The following is an 18,147-nucleotide window of genomic DNA, read 5'->3' on the forward strand; positions in this document are numbered from 1 at the left end:
GGTTTTTAGAGGCTCCCTCCACCATGAATTGGTCCAAACTGGGGTTTTTAGAGGCTCCCTCCACCATGAATTTGCCCAAACTCTGCTGGTTAGAGGCTCAATCCACCCTGATTTTCAAAACAAATGTTGGTGCCAACCTCAACTTACTACAAGGGCCAAATTCACTGCTGGTGACAAGCTCTCCTCACTGCAAGTGCCAAATACACATGTTTCAAGGTGTTTTCCTACTGTCAGAGAGGTGGTATTGAGTGTGTAAAGTGTGTAGTTGTTAGGCTGTGATGTTGGGGTAATAGAGGGTCTTTGGTGTGTTAGATGCCCCCAGACATGCTTCCCCTGCTGTCCCAGTGTCATTCCAGAGGTGTTGGCATCATTTCCTGGGGTGTCATAGTGGACTTGGTGACCCTCCAGACACGGATTTGGGTTTCCCCCTTAACGAGTATCTGTTCCCCATAGACTATAATGGGGTTCGAAACCCGTTCGAACACACGAACATTGAGTGGCTGTTCGAATCGAATTTCGAACCTCGAACATTTTAGTGTTCGCTCATCTCTAGTAGGCAACGTTCGATCAAATGATACTTACCAAGTCCACGAGTGAGGGTCGGGCTGGATCCTCCGAGAAGTCTTCTCCTTGCAGCATCCCCGTGGCGTCTTCCGGCTCTTCATTCACTCTGCCAGGCATCGGGCCTGGGCAGAGCCGACTGCACATGCCCGCACTACAAGCAGTCATGCGCAGTCGGCTCTGCCCAGGCCCGATGCCTGGCAGAGTGAATGAAGAGCCGGAAGACACCGCGGGGAAGCTGCACGGAGAAGACTTCTAAAGGTAGGAGAAGAACCAGCATTGATTGGCTGACTGTATAGCATTCGGCCAATCAATGCTGGTTCTGCATCGAACTTTTACATTCGAACAGCGAGTGGTACTCGATCGACTACGAGTGTTTTGAATACCGTAGTATTGGATCGAATACCTACTCGATTGAGTACTTCTCGCTCATCTCTAGTAGAAATATCTTCAAGAAATTTGCAGCATGATAATTTACCATTATAGTTTGGGAGACCCCTATAAGGTAGTCCTTTTTTTTTTTTTTGCAATGCCTCTTACCTGTACATATAACACCAGCAGTATCCGAGGATGGACATTTTCTATTTCCAAGTGCAGTTATATTACAGTCTCCCAGGTGGTCTTCTGTACCTGTACAATGGAATCTATATGTGGTGATGACATTATATTTTCCAAAATGTCCTCCACCTGGTACAGAGACAGCAACTCCACATTTCATTTGCCTGCAGAGTACATTAGCCTCTTGTAGAGTCCAATGAGAGCTGCACACGGCCATCCATTGTCCTTCATATAAGACCTCCACTCTCCCAGAACAATTGTGACTACCATTCACAAGTCTGTAGCTATTAAATAAACCTAAAATACATCCAAAGAATAAATTGTGATGTGAAAAACAGACAATAAAGGTAAAGTGCAATATGTGTAACCTCTTCCTGACATCTATGGCCAGACTCAATAGCTATATAGCAAAACTCCCATAGACTGTAATACAGGATTGCAGGTGAAGTCTCTTAGGGGGGGCTACAAACATTAAAAAAAATAATAAAATAAAAAAATGACAAATTGCTGTTTTTTGCTTCCCATAAATATTTGAATAAAAAGTGATCAAAACCAATCAAGGTGTATCTAACCCTGCAAAAAGCACACAGCTAAATCCACACAGGGTTTTTTGGACCGGAACCTGAGGAGGAGGCCGTCTCAGGTTCCGGTCCAAAATACGGGTCACTGTGACTGGATGCCGGTGCAGTGCACTGGCATTCAGCCGCGCACTCCTCTCCGTATTAGGCTCAAATGAATGGGCCTAATCGGGAGGGAGTGTCTTCAGACGGATGTCTGTCGCGAGGCGAATCCGCCTGAAAGAATGAGCATGTAGCTTCTTTTTCCGGGAGCCTTCATTTCTTTAGTCTCTGGACCTGCTGCCTTTCCTTCTTCCAAACTGGGAGATGCTACTTGGTGACCCTGAGGCCAGTAACTTCTGCCCTGTCTCACCCTCAGTGCTTCCACTACTGACAGCAACCTCACTCAGATTGAGACCTTCCTGCTTGAGATGTCTTCCTCCAGATGACCTCCATCCTCTGGACTGTTCGTCTTTTCAGTTCTTGTTATTGCCTTATTTGCATTTACCTCTTGATTTCATAAATGCTTTCCACCATCTTTCACTATTCTCATCATTGTGCTCAGACGATTGCTGGTTAAGGTTTCCTTTGCTACTCCTCCGTGCCATAGACCCTTTCATGTTTATTACACTTCTGCATAGCTAGGTGGACTCTACTTCAGGTCCACCCTCATACATGTGCTTAACCTCTGCAGTCCCCATTGTTGGCAGCTATCTTGCCCTCTAGCTTGTCTGTTTTCCCCTACATTTGCCTCTCTTCCTCCCTCTCTCTACCAACCAATGTCCTAATTCCCTCAATCTCTTCCCCCCATTGGCAAATATTACCAGTTCTTTCTTTAATGGGGGTCTATCATTGGGAACAAAATATGGAACAGGTCCTATTCTTGTCCAATTTTTTTGTCTGTGCTTCCATGATTTATTGAATGAATAGAGCTGCGGAGGCACATCTGTGTGTCGCCCATCACTGGCTGTGCCATACAATCTGGCTTATGCTGCTCACACATTTTGAAGGCTGTAAAATACAGACTTTCTACAACCTATTTTAGGTTCACTTCTAACACATGTATGACCTGTACGCCATCCATTTGCCAACCATTTTTTTTTGTGCCTCAAAAAAAGAAAAAGTATACTGTCTTCTTTATTTTGCAGGATCACTTAATAATGAATCTGTGCAAAAACAGCTGAAAAATGAACAGCACAAGGATGACGTCCCTCTGCAGTTCATAGACTTAAATGGCTGGAACGAGTAGAGAAAAGACTGATGAAGATAGAGCACTGTCTGTCTGCATTCAGCCAAATGTAAAAACACAAAAATAGTTTTATTTTCTATTACATTTATTTAATTTTTGGACAGGAGTAACAAACTCCTATCATGTTTTTGCATTAGAGTGAATTGTCGTTTACGTCCTATGACAGATCAGAGTAATGGACTGTACTGACACTAGTGTTAACCTAGCCTAAGCCACATTTGACTTTATTCTGACATCTATTCAGACTTTACTTGAATCAAATATCATAGAAGTCTTTGATGATTAAGACAATAATGATAAAAGGAAGTCAAATGTGTTCCTATTTGTACTCTAGTAACATCTTATTAGCATTACCAGATTATCTTACACATAAGAATTATCACATACCTTTACATTCCACTGCAGAAAGATGTTGTTTGGTGCAGTTTCCTTCTCCCCCAGGTGTTCTTATACAGTCAGATAGCCTGGACTCATTACCGACACACTGGATCTTCTCTGTCCATATTGGTCCAGGTCTTCTTGTATAGGTCAGTAATGATGGCACTGCTTCTCCACATTGAAGTTCCTTACAGAAGACATTGGCTGCTTTTAGCTCTGCATCAATTTCACACACAGATCCCCAAGTATCACCATGCATGGCTTCCAAACGACCTGAACATGCAGTAGTTCCATTGGCAAGCCTGTATTCTCTGTGAGCTAAAGAATGATGAAGTAAAATTTACTAAACTATGAATATGACGTCACCCTGTTATAATGCTATATGTATTAGGGAAAGCTCATACTACCGTTACCAATGTCCGTAGCTGTCTTCTGTCATAGAATGACAGCAACGGACATTAGATGTCAAAGAGACCGGTCACAAACAGATTCTGTGTCCATTCCTATTGACACGAATGTAAACAACATGATGGACGCTAGCTTCTATCATGTTGCTTATATTAGTGTCAATGGGAACGAATACAGAAATACAGACATTAGTAACAGTAGTGTGAACTCCCACTTAAATGATTGATATCTGTATTTATTACACTCAATCTCCCCCCACATGCACATATAAATGTGATATCAAAAGTGGGTAAGGATTCAGAACTGTGTTCAAGCTACTGCTCTATGTCTTTAAAGAGGACCTTTCACCACTTTTGGGCACATGCAGTGTTATATACTGCTGGAAAGCTGACAGTGCGCTGAATTCAGCGCACTGTCGGCTTTCCCGATCTGTGCCCGGTGTAAAGAGCTTACGGTGCCGGTACCGTAGTGCTCTATGGTCAGAAGGGCGTTTCTGACCATTAGCCAGAGACGTCCTTCTGCCTCGCGGCGCCAATCGCGCTGTACTGTAGAGCGGGGAGGAACGCCCTCTCCCTCTGCTCGCAGTACTCGTCCATAGACGAGCATTATCAGGAGAGGGAGGGGGAAGTTCCTCCCCGCTTCACAGCACAGCGCGATAGGCGCCGCGAGGCAGAAGGACGTCTCTGGCTAATGGTCAGAAACGCCCTTCTGACCATAGAGCACTACGGTACCGGCACCGTAAGCTCTTTACACCGGGCACAGATCGGGAAAGCCGACAGTGCGCTGAATTCAGCGCACTGTCAGCTTTCCAGTAGTATATAACACTGCATGTGCCCAAAAGTGGTGAAAGGTCCTCTTTAATAAATACAGCTGCCATTCTGTATGCCGAATTGATTTTAATCCATTTAAGTGCCCTCCTGGGCTCTCTGATCAAGTGGGATCCATACCCTTTCATGAGACCCAAGATAACACCTTAAAAAACTTCTCCATTATGCATAGTTAGAGATGAGCGAGTAGTTAAATGCTCAATATTCGATATTCGTTTCGAGTAGCCCCTCAATATTCGACTACTCGAATCAAATATCGAATCCTATTATAGTCTATGGGGAAAAATGCTCGTTTGAATTGAATTGAATTTACCAAGTCCATGAGTGAGGGTTGGGCTGGATTCTCCGAGAAGTCTTCTCCGTGCAGCGTCTTCCAGCTCTGAATTCACTCTGCCAGGCATCAGGCCTGGGCAGAGCCGACTGCACATGCCCGCACTACAAGAAAATGGCCACTTACAGTCAAAGCGGCCATTTTCTTGTAGCGCGGACATGCACAGTCGGCTCTGCCCAGGCTCGATGCCTGGCAGAGTGAATTCAGAGCCGGAAGACGCCGCAGGGAAGCTGCTCGGAGAAGACTTCTAAAGGTAGGAGAAGAACCAGCGTTGATTGGCCGACTGTATAGCATTCGGCCAATCAACACTGGTTCTGCATCAAATTTTTCCATTTGAATAGCGAGTAGTATTCGATCAAGTACGAGTATTTTGAATACTGTAGTATTCGATCGAATACCTACTCGATCGAATACTACTCATTTTATCTCTATGCATAGTACAAAGCATCATCAAACACCGCTTCTTTTGATCTCATTAGATGTTAAAATGGCCTTTGAACTGGACTGGGGATTCCTCAAGGCTTTACTTAAGCAAATAGGACCAGGTCATGTTAGGGTATGTTCACACAGAGTTCTTTGTAGGTAGATTTTGAGGCGGAATGGCCTAGTTGCATCGTATGGAGGTGGCAGCAGTATGAGTAGGCCACAGAGAGTCAAGTTAATATAATTTGGAGGTAGCAACAGCCTTAAGAGGCCAAACAGAGACCCAGATTCAGGGTGGAGGTTGCAGCAGTGTGAGAAGCCCATACAGAGAAACCTAATTTGCATACTGAAGAAAACCAGGATATCTACCGAACGGCGGCACGGAGAAGACTTCTAAAGGTAAGAGAAGAATAGCCTTTCTTAAGGCTATTCCTACATGTTAGGGTGCATTCACACTAAGTATACGCTGAGCTGATTCTACACGTAAAGCACGTTCAGAATCAGCGCGTACAAAGCAGATCCCATTCATTTCAATGGGAGCCGGCATACGAGCGCTCCTCATTGAAATGAATGGGCTGCTTTTTTTCCCTATTGGTTTCAATGTGATACGCGCGTATCATATTGAAACCAATAGGGGAAAAAAGCAGTTGGCGGATATTCTAACAGTTATATAAAGGTGTTTATCGGTGAAGAAACAAATTAGGGACATAGTTGCCATTTTGTTTCCTTTTTTTTGAAATTCAGGGATGTGATTAATAGAGATGAGCAAACAGTAAAATATTCGATGTTCATTATTCGTTCCGAATAGCATCTCAATATTCGACTATTCGAACCCCATTATAGTCTATGGGAGAAAATGCTTCGTTTCAGGGGATCCCACCATTCGACTCAGGAGAGTCACCAAGTCCACTATGACACCCCAGGAAATGATGCCAACACCTCTGGAATGACACTGGGACAGCAGGGGAAGCATGTCTGGGGGCATCTAACACACCAAAGACCCTCTATTACCCCAACATCACAGTCTAAAAACTACACACTTTCCACATTCAAAAATACCTCTATCAAAGTGGGAAAATACCTGGAAACCTTCTTTACTCCCTAAATGGATGGACACAAACCCGAATTTAAGCTCAACAAACATTAACAAGCACCCCTTTAAATCACGTTGCCCATGACAACCACATATGGAATAGACAATGGGAAATCCTTCAGTCTCCACCCTGAACTGTCATTGTGTGTGTAATGTGGTAAGACCTTCCAAAATTCACTTTCCCTTCCAAATTAAGTTACAGTCTCTTAAGCTGAGCTACCAGCAGAAATTGAGGCCCTCAGGTGACTTCAGCCTTCTACCTGCAGAGTTTTAGGCCCTTTAACTTAGTTCAGCCTTGTACCAGAAGAGTTTTGTTGGCCCTTTAGGTGAGTTGAGCCTTTAAAAAGCAGTGTTTTTTTGCCCTTGGAGTGAGTAGAGCCTTTAAACTACAGTGCTTTTGGCCCTTGGAATGAGTGGAGCATTTCAACTACAGTGGTTTTGGCCCTTGGAGTGAGTGTAACGCTAGGTTCACACCTGCGTTCACGGTCTCCGCTCTATGGTTTCCATCTTCTGCATGCCAGAAGAAGGAAACCACAGACCGGGTCCGGCCGTGAGCGGCGGTGAGCGTTTTAGGCTCTCCGCCGCGAAACCAGATTTTTTTATCCGGACACAGAGTACTGCATGTCCGACTCTGTGTCCGGATTATAAAACCCGGTTTCGCGGCTGAGAGCGCAAAACGCTCACCACCGCTCACGGCCGGACCTATCAGTTTTGAGTTGCAGAGTGTGCAAACGGCACTATATTTGTCCGTAGCACAGACATAAAAAAAAATTCCACACCACCGAAGACCGTGGCCTCGATGGGGGAGTTTTTCTAGGCTGGCTACAAGAGGGATCATTTTGGGCCCTGCTGGCTGTGGCCTGGCTTCGGTGAAGCAGCTGTCCTCTGCCTCTCGACATGCCTCTGCCTCTAGCCACCCTCTTTGGTGCTGCACTTCCCTCCACATCTCCACTGCTCTCCCCGCTTGACATCTGCCCTGTCTAGGTCGGGTCAGTGCCCTCATCGTCCACCACCTCCTCTTCCAAATCCTCCAACGGCTCCTCCTCCTCCTCTTGTGCAACGACGACGGCAACAGGCTGCCCTGATGGCAACTGTGTCTCGTCATCGTCGTCACTGAGGGACGATTGCTGATCAACAGAAACAACAGGAGATAACAGATGCTCCAGTGTTTGTGCATCAGGGAAGGCATCTGTTACCTCTGGTGATTTAGGACGTGGTGGGACAGAGAGAAAGACAGTGAATGGAGCCGAAAACAGCTCCTGGGAGGTGGGAAAGGTGTGATTAGGTTGCTGGGAAGATTGGGCATGTTGTGAGGAAGGAGGAGCAGTCTGTTGGGTAGGAGTAGGAGTTGTAGTAGAGGCTGACTGGCTGGTGGAGAATGTGCTGGAAGCATTGTTCGCCACCCATTGTAACACCTCTTCCTGGTGCTCATGCTTAATTAGGTTTGTACCCTGCAGCCTACTCAATGTGGCCATCAAGCCAGGGACTGTGGAGAAGCGTAATGCTTGCTGCCGCAGAGCTGTAGGCGCAGTAGACGCTGTTGGTTGAGCGCAACCTTGCTGAACATCTGCATTTCCACACCCCCATCCTCGTCCCCGTCCCCTTGTGCTAGCTTTGCGCATTTTGGATGTACTATTCCATTTTTGATGGTGTATACACACAAAGAAAAGCTGTTTTCCAGCTCTATATGAACTTGGAGATGCAGTGGATTGCTGCTATTTTACAATTAACAGCAAAATGCAAGGTTTTTATCAGGTATATGGAATTGGAAATGCAGTGAATTGCTGCAATTTTTCAGACCCCCCCCCCCAAAAAAAAAAACAAATAAAAAAAAATTCAAGGTTTTTATCAGGTATATGAACTTGTTAATGCAGTGAATTGCTGCTATTTTTCAAGAAACAGCAAAATGCATGGTTTTTATTAGGTATATGAACTTGGAAATGCAGTGAATTGCTTCAATTTTTCAGCCCCCTCCAAAAAAAAAAATTCAAGGTTTTTATCAGGTATATGAACTTGGAAATGCAGTGAATTGCTGCAATTTTTCAGGCCCCAAAAAAATTCAAGGATTTTTTTCTGCTCTATATGATCTAGTCACTGCTGTGTATTCCAGCTATTTTTTTTTTTTTAAATGTAGATTGTGAACCCCACATAGAGCTCACAATGTACATTTTTCCTTATCAGTATGTGTTTTTTGGAATATGGGATGGAAATCCATGCAAACACGGGGAGAACATACAAACTCCTTGCAGATGGTTTTTTGCCCTTGGCAGGATTTGAACACCAGGACTCCAGTGCTGCAAGGCTGCAGTGCTAACCACTGAGCCACCATGCGGCCCCTGTATTCCAGCTATTCTGTCTGCAGACAGCCAACAATGAAAGCTGTTTCTCCGTTATATGTGAACTTGTATCTGTTGTGTATCCCTGTTTTCCACCATCCGGGGAAAGCTGGACTGATGTCCCTACAGTGTATAGCTCTGAGAAGAGCTGTTGGTTTTCTTCTTTAGTTCTTCCCTGCCTATCTGAAGCTAATCGCTATCTAGCCCATCTCACTCATCTCTAGTGATTAATAATTGTAACAGAAAGACCTCAGAGCAAACCTCTGTAACCTTTCTGTGTAAAGCATTACGGGAATAATCGCAATGCGTTGCCGCTGCGGTTTTTCCCGCAGAGCTTTTTTATTGTGTGACGCCCTATGGGGCTTTAGTCTTAGCTATATTTTCACCAAAACATAGTTTTTGGAATCTAGTTTGTAGCTGAAGGTTTGATGATCGGACACATGGAAGAGAATTACCATTTCTGTTATTTGGATACAAACATTAAGTGATATAACATTGTATTATTATAAAGAAGATGCCAATATTTTCCAATTTTTATTGCAAGAGTTACTAAAAAATAAGCTGATTCTAGCTTGTTCTATGAGCCACTCACTGTAGATAATGTTTTCTGTGACTGAGGAAGATCCTGAACAAGGAATTCTCCTTTATTATAACAGAATGTAAAAATATTTTAAAACAGATCATCTGAAATATTCAAGAGAATGTAACACACTTACCGAAACATATTACACCGGCATCTTCATCATGGTCACAGTCATGTTTACCTATTGTACGTGCTGGACAGTCCCAGATGTGCGTCTCATTCCCTACACATTCTACATCATCCAGCCAGATGTCTCCAGTTCCGGTGCCATAATAGGCTTCAGTTGTAGCTTTCACAGCATAACCACAACCCAGCTGCTTACACACCACATCTGCATCTGCTTTATCCCAGAAGTCACTACAGACCGTCCCCCATTCTCCTTTATGATAAATCTCCACTCTGCCGGCACATCGGCCGCGGCCATTTACCAGTCTCAGCTGTTTCATATCTGCATTAGAAGAAATGGTAATAATAATAATAATAATAATAATAATAATAATAATAATAATAATAATAACTGTATATTATTATATGTACTTTATATCACATTACCAGCGCCACACCTCCCATGAGGTGACCTGAAGCGACCGCTTTAGGCGGTGCTATGCCAGGCCCCTGGGGGGGGCGGCATTTTTTGCTGACCTAAGCCAGTCCAGGACAAGCTGTCCTGGACTGGCTTAGTGTCACCGTCTCGGCAGCCCGACACAGGAAGCGAGCGGTAGATTGGGGAGGCCCTGTGGATGCAGCGCTGCTCCACCGGCCTCCCCTCACACTCAGGCAGAGAGTAGGTCCTCTCCCTGCCTGCTCTCTACCTGCTAATGCCGCCCCGTCCGCTCTACCCGGCACCCCTCCGCTCCACCCCGTACCCCTCCGCTCTGCCCCGCCCCCTTGCTCCACCCCGCCCCCTACATTCTGCTCCGCCCCCTCCTCCACGGGGGGGGGGGGGGGGCATTCTGTCATCCGCCTCAGGTGACATAAAAGCTAGGTTCACCCCTGCACATTACCAATCCATGATAATACATTGAAGCACCTGAGCAGATGACTTCTATTTGCTTCTCCTGGCCGCTCCATGTCTTTATATCAGGTGATTCAGTAACAGAACAATCTGTCAGTCGGGTCTCATTCCCCTGACAATTCCCTCTGAGATACACATGGCCATTGCTTGTTGTCAGGGCTGTGATAATAAATGTATCAACTACATGACCACAATGTAATTCTCTGCACACAACCTGAGCCCCATTCCTGCTCCATTGGTCAGTGACAGCTCTGCTCCATGTCTTATTATGTGTGAGAATCTCCAGTCTTCCTGCACAGTGATCCTCTCCATCCATCAGTCTTATTGCTCCTTCTTTCCCTGTGATTATATATCATTGTATTATCAGTTATAGCACAAACAGATTCTGGGGCACTTTATAAATCAGGGAGTAAATATAAAGAAAGAATTAAATAATACAGAGCAATACATTAGTTGTCAATTCACACTACAGGAGCGGTAGTCCTGCTTGAAAGAGCTTTCAATCTATGAGGAGGAAAGGGAGACATGAAGTAAATGTTGGTGGAGTACTGGTCCAGCTATTTACAGCATTATTACTAGAGATGAGCCAGCGAATTTTTCAAAAATTCGATTTGGCAGAATCATTGAATTTTCAGATACTATTCTATTCATTCCGAATTAATTTGCAATAGAGATGAGCGAACAGTAAAATATTCAATGTTCGTTATTCGTTCCGAATAGCATCTCAATATTCGACTATTCGAATGAATATCGAACCCCATTATAGTCTATGGGAGAAAATGCTTCATTTCAGGGGATCCCACCATTTGACTCAGGAGGGTCACCAAGTCCACTATGACACCTCAGGAAATGATGCCAACACCTCTGCAATGCAACTGGGACAGCAGGGGAAGCATGTCTGGGGGCATCTAACACACCAAAGACCCTCTATTACCCCAACATCACAGCCTAACAACTACACACTTTCCACATTCAAAAAAACCTCTATCAAAGTGGGAAAATACCTGGAAACCTTCTTTACTCCCCAAATGGATGGACACAAACCCAAATTTAAGCTCAACAAACATTAACAAACAACCCTTTAAATCACGTTCCCCATGACAACCACAGATGGAATAGACAATGGGAAATCCTTCAGTCCCCACCCTGAACTGTCATTGTGTGTGTGTGTGTGAGATGTGGTAAGACCTTCCAAAATTCACTTTTAAGGCCCTTAACATGAGCCCTTCCAAATTAAGTTACAGGCCCTTAAGCTGAGCTACCAGCAGAGATTGAGGCCCTTCAGGTGACTTCAGCCTTCTACCTGCAGAGTTTTAGGCCCTTTAACTTAGTTCAGCCTTGCACCAGCAGAGATTTGTTGGCCCTTTGGGTGAGTTGAGCCTTTAAAAAGCAGTGTATTTGGCCCTTGGAGTGAGTAGAGCCTTTAGAAAGCAGTGTTTTATGCCCTTTTGGTGACTAGAGCCTTGCAGCAGCAGTGTTTCATTTTTTTGGCCCTTGGGGTGACCCCTAAAAAAATTGATTTCAGGCCCTTGGGGGTGAGCCCTAAAACATTAATTTTCAGGCCCTTGGGGGGAGCCCTAAAATATTAATTTTCAGGCCCTTGGGGGTGAGTCCTAAAAAATTATTTTGCAGGCCCTTGGGCTGGAGCCCTAAAAAATTGAGTTGCAACCCCCTGGGGGGGGGGGAGATAATGGAAATATATATATATATATATATATATATATATATATATATATATTTAAAAAAAAAATTCACATGCAGAATTAGTGGCTGGGGTTGTAGGAGGAGGAGGAGGAGGAGGAGGAGGAGGAAGAGTAAATTGTTTGCTGACTGAATCTCTCCAGTACCTGGGCTCTGGATTGGATACCCAGCTGGTTATCCATGTCCTCACCCATGTCCCCTGCTGCTGCTGGCAGCCCTTCTCCAGTACCTGGACTGTGGAGTGGATATACAGTTGGGTATCCACATCCTAGCCCACGTTCCATGCTCATGATGGCGAAGGACATTCGTGGCATTCCCTCTACAGTAGCTGGACTGTGGACTAGACACCCAGCTGGGTATGCACGTCCACGTCCTCTGTTGCTACTGATGAGAGGCAATGATGGCAGCCCCTCTCCAGTACCTGGACTGTGGACTACACACCCAGCTGGGTATGCACATCCACGTCCTCGCCCACGTCCCCTTCTGCTACTGACGAGGGACACTGCTGGCAGTCCCTCTCCAGTAGCTGGACTGTGGGGTGGATATACAGCTGGGTATCCACATCCACGTCCTTTCCCATGTCCCCTGCTGCTACGCTGCATGATTTTCTAGCTAGCTAGCGATTATTGAGCTCTGAAAAGAGCTGTTATTATTGTCAATTCCTGCCTAACCAAAGCACTGTATCACACTGACAGTCTTATTCCACACTCTCCCTATCACTCCAAAACTGAAATGACACGAATATGGCGGCGGCCATTCTTATGAATTGGGAGGTCACATGTTTTCGGCAGCCAATGGGTTTTTTCAATTTTTTTCACTGCCTCCGTTGTCGTAGTTCCTGTCCCACCTCCCCTGCGTAGTTATTGGTGCAAAAAACGCACCAGGGAAGGTGGGAGGGGACACAAATTTTTACTGTGTATGCGGCCTTGTATTCGATTGTGAACAAATACATCGAATGCCATGATATTCAATCGAATACCTATTCGATCGAATGGTGTTCGCTCATCTCTAATAATAACTAGAGATGAGCGAACACCATTCGATCGAATAGATATTCGATCGAATATCAGGCCGTTCAAGGTATTTGATTCCAATCGAATACCATGAGGCACACGCAGTAAAAATTCGTATCTACTCCCACCTTCCCTGGCACTTTTTTTGCACCAATAACTGTGCAGGGGAGGTGGGACAGGAACTACGACAACGGAGGCATCGAAAAAAAATCGGAAAAAGGAATTGGCAGCTGAAATCAGGTGACCTCCAATTTAGACAAATGGTGGATTTAACATTCAATTAACTTGAGACTGTGAACTATGTGACTGTGAGACAGGGACAGATGTACAGGCAGGGTTAGCTGGGGATTACCTTTATTTAGGGGGGAATGTTATTCACACAGCTCTTTGGGGCTCTATCTCATCGGGATCCCTGTCAGCTTGTCGAGCTGACTTTTTCCCATAGGAATGCATTTACCAGCGTTGATTGACCGAATGCCATACAGAATACAGCATTCGGCCAATCAACGCTAGTTCTGCCGGAGGAGGCGGAGTCTAAGATCCGTCCACAGCAGTTTCCATTGTGGTCTGATCTCAGATGTAGCAGTGCTGACACAGCTCTTCTACATGGAGAAGCAGCCGAGTGTAGCACACACAGAGATGCAGGAGAGCTGAGTGTGCAGTATGGTTCAGCGCACACTCAGCACTGCTACATCAGATGCAGCAGAGCTGAGTGTCCAGCAGGGTTCAACGCACACTCAGCACTGCTACATTAGATGCATCAGAGCTGAGTGCGTAGCAGGGTTCAACGCATACTCAGCACTGCTACATCAGATGCAGCAGAGGTGAGTTTGCAGCAGGGTTCAATGCACACTCAGCACTGTTACATCAGATGCAGCAATGCTGAGTGTGCAGTAGGGTTCAACACACACTCAGCACTGCTACATTAGATGCAGCAGAGCTGAGTGTGCAGCAGTGTTCAACGCACACTGAGCACTGCTACATCAGATGCAGCATGGTTCAATGCACACTCAGTAATGCTACATCAGATGCAGCAGTGCACTGTGTGCAGAAGGGTTCAACGCACACTCAGCACTGCTACATCAGATGCAGCAGAGCTGAGTGTGCAGCAGGGTTCAAAGCACACTCAGCACTGCTACATCAGATGCAGCATGGTTCAACGCACACTCAGTAATGCTACATCAGATGCAGCAGTGCTCTGTTTGCAGCAGGGTTCAACGCACACTCAGTAATGCTACATCAGATGCAGCAGTGCTCTGTTTGCAGCAGGGTTCAACGCACACTCAGCACTGCTTCAGTGTAACCTCTGTATAAGTGTGAGGGGCTATGTAAAATTATTTGCCAATAAGGTACTATATAAAAGAAAGCTGTGCTGGAGAGTTTCTACAATACAATACTTAGCCTTGAAGAAGGCCTGTGGTTAAGTGCTGCCTAGACCACCAGTCGCAGAAAGCCCTCTAGCGGTTTCCTGCATGTGTATTGAGTCTCTCCTATGTGGTCTAAACAGCGTGTGTGAACACTAGTGCATCATCCCTGTAGGTATCTATCTGCGAGAGCGATCCCCAAATAGCTATCATACCACAGTCCACATACATAAACCAAGCGCTACAAGTGAATTGTAATGGGAGCCATCAGGGTGTTGATCTGTGGCTATCTAATTTGCTGTATACTAATACACTGCTGATATTCCTGTACGAGGCTTGAGATTACAGCACTACATACTGGTAGCAGTATAGATCTCTTGACTTAAGTGCAGATATAGCCCGACACCATGCCAAATGCGTTGGTAATGTAGCGCCCCACAGAGTGGGTCACTACAAATGTCATCTTATGTGATCTACACTGTGTACTGTGAAGGTATAGTGAGATCCAGTCAACCTGTTAGCATACACAAAGTTCCACAGCCATTATCTCTTTAAGAAAAGGGGTGGAGCTACAGACTGGAAGAAGGTCTCTCTCTTTCAGTTCCAGATCAGAAAGTGCAGGAGTGTGCAAGAGAGAGGAGCAGGTGTGTGGAGGTGCAGTGTGTGCTGCAGCCTCATGGTGTGATAGAACAGCACAGGAGGCCGGAGACCTGCAGAGGTAAGACAGGACCTTGCAGGGACGGAGCTGCAGTCATAGGACCATCAATTCCTAACTAGTGTGAGAAACACTAAGAACATTGAGAGACTCACTGGACCGAGGCCTAGTGAATGCAGGTTTCCTGGAGGCTCAGTAACATACAGAGTTGGGGTGAGTGTATCCAGCATCCCAAAGAACTCACGTTACCTGCTGTCCAGAAGGGGGATCTACCCGGTTGCAATTAACCTTTGAGCTCCTGGAACCCAGGACCAGAGGAAATCTATTAGAGAGTTTGAGCAGCAATGGAAGGCTGAATCATACTGGTGGTAAAAGGGAAGACTGGCATCTCACTATACTGGAGCAAGGTGACTCCTCCTGTAACATCTGTTATCTCCTGCTGACTACAGAAGTAAACCGTAAGTGTTTGGTTAACCCCTGTCTGGACTGTGTTCTTTCATCGATCCTCTGTTACTCCTCCTGGAAATCATCCCTTCCTCACCTATATCATCTGGCCCTGGGACCTGACCTGGTTGGGGAGGGTATAACATCTGGCACTGCATCACCATCTATTCCCAGAGGCCCTGCCTACAGTGCCCGGCTTCACCTCAAGCCGAAACCCCAACTGGCGTCACGACAAACTTTTATTTTTCTTTATTTTTCTTTCATCCATTTTTGCTTAAAACTCCCCTTTTTCAAGGCGCTGCCACCCCCGGTGTCGGGCCTGCTCGCACCGTGAATCTACATAGGCCGAGCCGGGGCGACTCAGTAACACCACAGCAGCTCCCTACAATCTCATAGTTATAAACTAGGGCATTATCCTACTCGATCTAACCTCCCTACACGTTTCGCTAGCATACTGTAGCTCATCAGGGGTTAATGGGGAACAAAGACCTCAAATTCCTAAGAGGATAATATATGAAAAGATTGCCTTATAGAGGCGGTTGTCCCATCACAAGGATCCTATCTATACTGCTTGATAATGTGGATGTAAGACTTTTCCTAAATACACTGATTCAGCAAAACTGCTTTGTTTGTCCACTATCTTACTTTATTCAATTCATTGTTGACACGGCCCTTGGGCTTCTCTGCTCAAAAGTCAAGTGACGTAGCTGCCTGCTCTCAGGGGGGAGAGGGAGGAGGGGCTAAGTGCTCGGGAGCAAGCCTGTGTTTCTAGCTATTCCTGTGTCTACACCACATGTGACCTAGCTTCCTGCTCTCAAATATAGGAAGGGAGCTGCTTTCATTTCTGAACTCGTCTTCTGTTCTCCCAGTTATCAGGCTAGCTAATTCAATTGTGTTCATTATGGCAGAGACAGGCAGTCTCTATATCTAACACAGAATGGAGTTGCTCCTACCTGTACTTCATAGTCCAATGTTGTGCATATAGTGTTGTTTGAGGACCTTTGATGATATCACAGGCCCTTCAGCCGGCCCATAGGATCACGCTATGCGGTGGGCGGAGCTACACACTAATTTGGGGGCGGAGCAAGACTGCAGGTTGCATATGAAACCCCGCCCACCACCGCAAGAAACCAGGAAGAAAGAAGATTTTACAGCAGCGAAGACTGGTGAGTATGCGACGTGGGAATACCCCGTTAAGGCCAGTCCGTGCCCCCGTCTCAGTGCTAGCATGACCGCGGCCAGCACAGGCGCTCTATCATATATATTAATCATAATATGACGTGAGCCACTTTAACCATATATGCATTAAAATAACTCATTTTTGCTACTGGGAAATTTTGAGGTGAATGTTAGTTTTAACATATTCTGGATGATACATTATAGATTTGGATATGAGGGGGCAGTATTTGGTTAGGGTGGAGCACTTTTACTTGGTTACTGTTTAGCACCGGGTATGACGGTATCAGGGGTGAACCTAGGCTTTGTGCTGCCTGAGGCAGACGTCAGAAAGCCGAGCGGAGGGGGCGGGGCGGAGCTGGCGGCATTAGCAGGCAGAGAGCAGGCAGCTAGAGGACCTGCTCTCTGCCTGAGTGTGAGAGGTGGCTGCTGGAGCAGCGCTGCATTCACAGGGCCACCCCAATCCACCGCTCGCTTCCTGTGCCGGGCCGACTGGCTTAGGTCAGCAAAAATGTCACACACACACCCCCCCCCCCCCCCCCGGGCCCCGGCATAGTGCCGCCTGAAGCGGTCGCTTCAGGTCGCCTCATGAGAGGTGCGGCGCTGGACGGTATACTATGTACTTGGTTTTGAGGATGCAATATTTGCTTGTGAGGGAATACTATTTTGAGTATGGGGGGAAGTATTTAGGTATGAGGGGAACTATTAGCTTTGTTACAAGAAGCAATATTCATTTGGCTATAAAGGAGCAGTAGGAGGGAACACCATTTAACTAACCATTTCATGGAACATTTTTGGCCAGTGATTTCTGACTGATCTGAGCCAGATGGACACCAAGCACAAAGGGTAATTAGAAACCTTGAGGGTAAGTTCACACGGGGTTTATTGGACTGCAACCTGAGGTGGAGGCCGCCTAAGGTTCCGTTCCAAAAACCGGGTAGCGACATCCAGCTGCGCCCTCTGCTCCGAATTAGGTCCAATGAATGAATCTTGCACGTGAGGGAAAGGGAGAAGGGAAAATGCACAGCCTCCTGCTCAGTGTTAATTCTTAAAGTTCATAAGTTATTTGCATGTTACAAAATTCGTAAAATTGAATCACTGACCCGTCTGTTTGAAGTTCCAATCACGGAATAAGCGCACGGACTTCTCTGCTCCTCCGGTCAGAAGCATTGATACACATTCCAGGAAATAAAAAATGAAGATCCAGCGTGTCCGTAAAAAATTCTTTCTTACTTTATTAAGTGGCTCGTAGCCATATTAAATGTACATAACAAGACTGGATTATTTCATCATTTAGTTGTGTGTTTGCTTTTTTAGAATGGTTGGATCGACATCTCATGGATACTTAACCGTCCAAATTAAAGACATCGAACGCCAAGACATATATAAAAGTTTTTTTATTGCAACTGTGTCTATTATACATACCTTCACATATGTCTCATGTTTCATTACAGTCATGTTGCTTATATTTTTGG

General features: G+C 45.6%; 1 protein-coding gene across 1 annotated transcript in view; it reads right to left on the reverse strand.

Annotated features, from left to right (window-relative positions):
* The window catches only part of LOC142214524 (scavenger receptor cysteine-rich type 1 protein M130-like), a 134,943-nt gene that overhangs the window by 56,636 nt on the left and 60,160 nt on the right, over window positions 1–18,147 (reverse strand). The window contains exons 3-6 of the mRNA XM_075283473.1: window positions 10,335–10,658; window positions 9,438–9,752; window positions 3,313–3,621; window positions 1,102–1,416 (exon numbers count right to left, since the gene is read on the reverse strand). Of these exons, the coding sequence (XP_075139574.1) occupies window positions 1,102–1,416; window positions 3,313–3,621; window positions 9,438–9,752; window positions 10,335–10,658 (1,263 nt within the window). The remainder of the gene's footprint in view (window positions 1–1,101; window positions 1,417–3,312; window positions 3,622–9,437; window positions 9,753–10,334; window positions 10,659–18,147) is intronic.

This window comes from Leptodactylus fuscus, chromosome 7 (genome assembly GCF_031893055.1).
Source record: "Leptodactylus fuscus isolate aLepFus1 chromosome 7, aLepFus1.hap2, whole genome shotgun sequence".
Lineage (NCBI taxonomy): Eukaryota > Metazoa > Chordata > Amphibia > Anura > Leptodactylidae > Leptodactylus > Leptodactylus fuscus.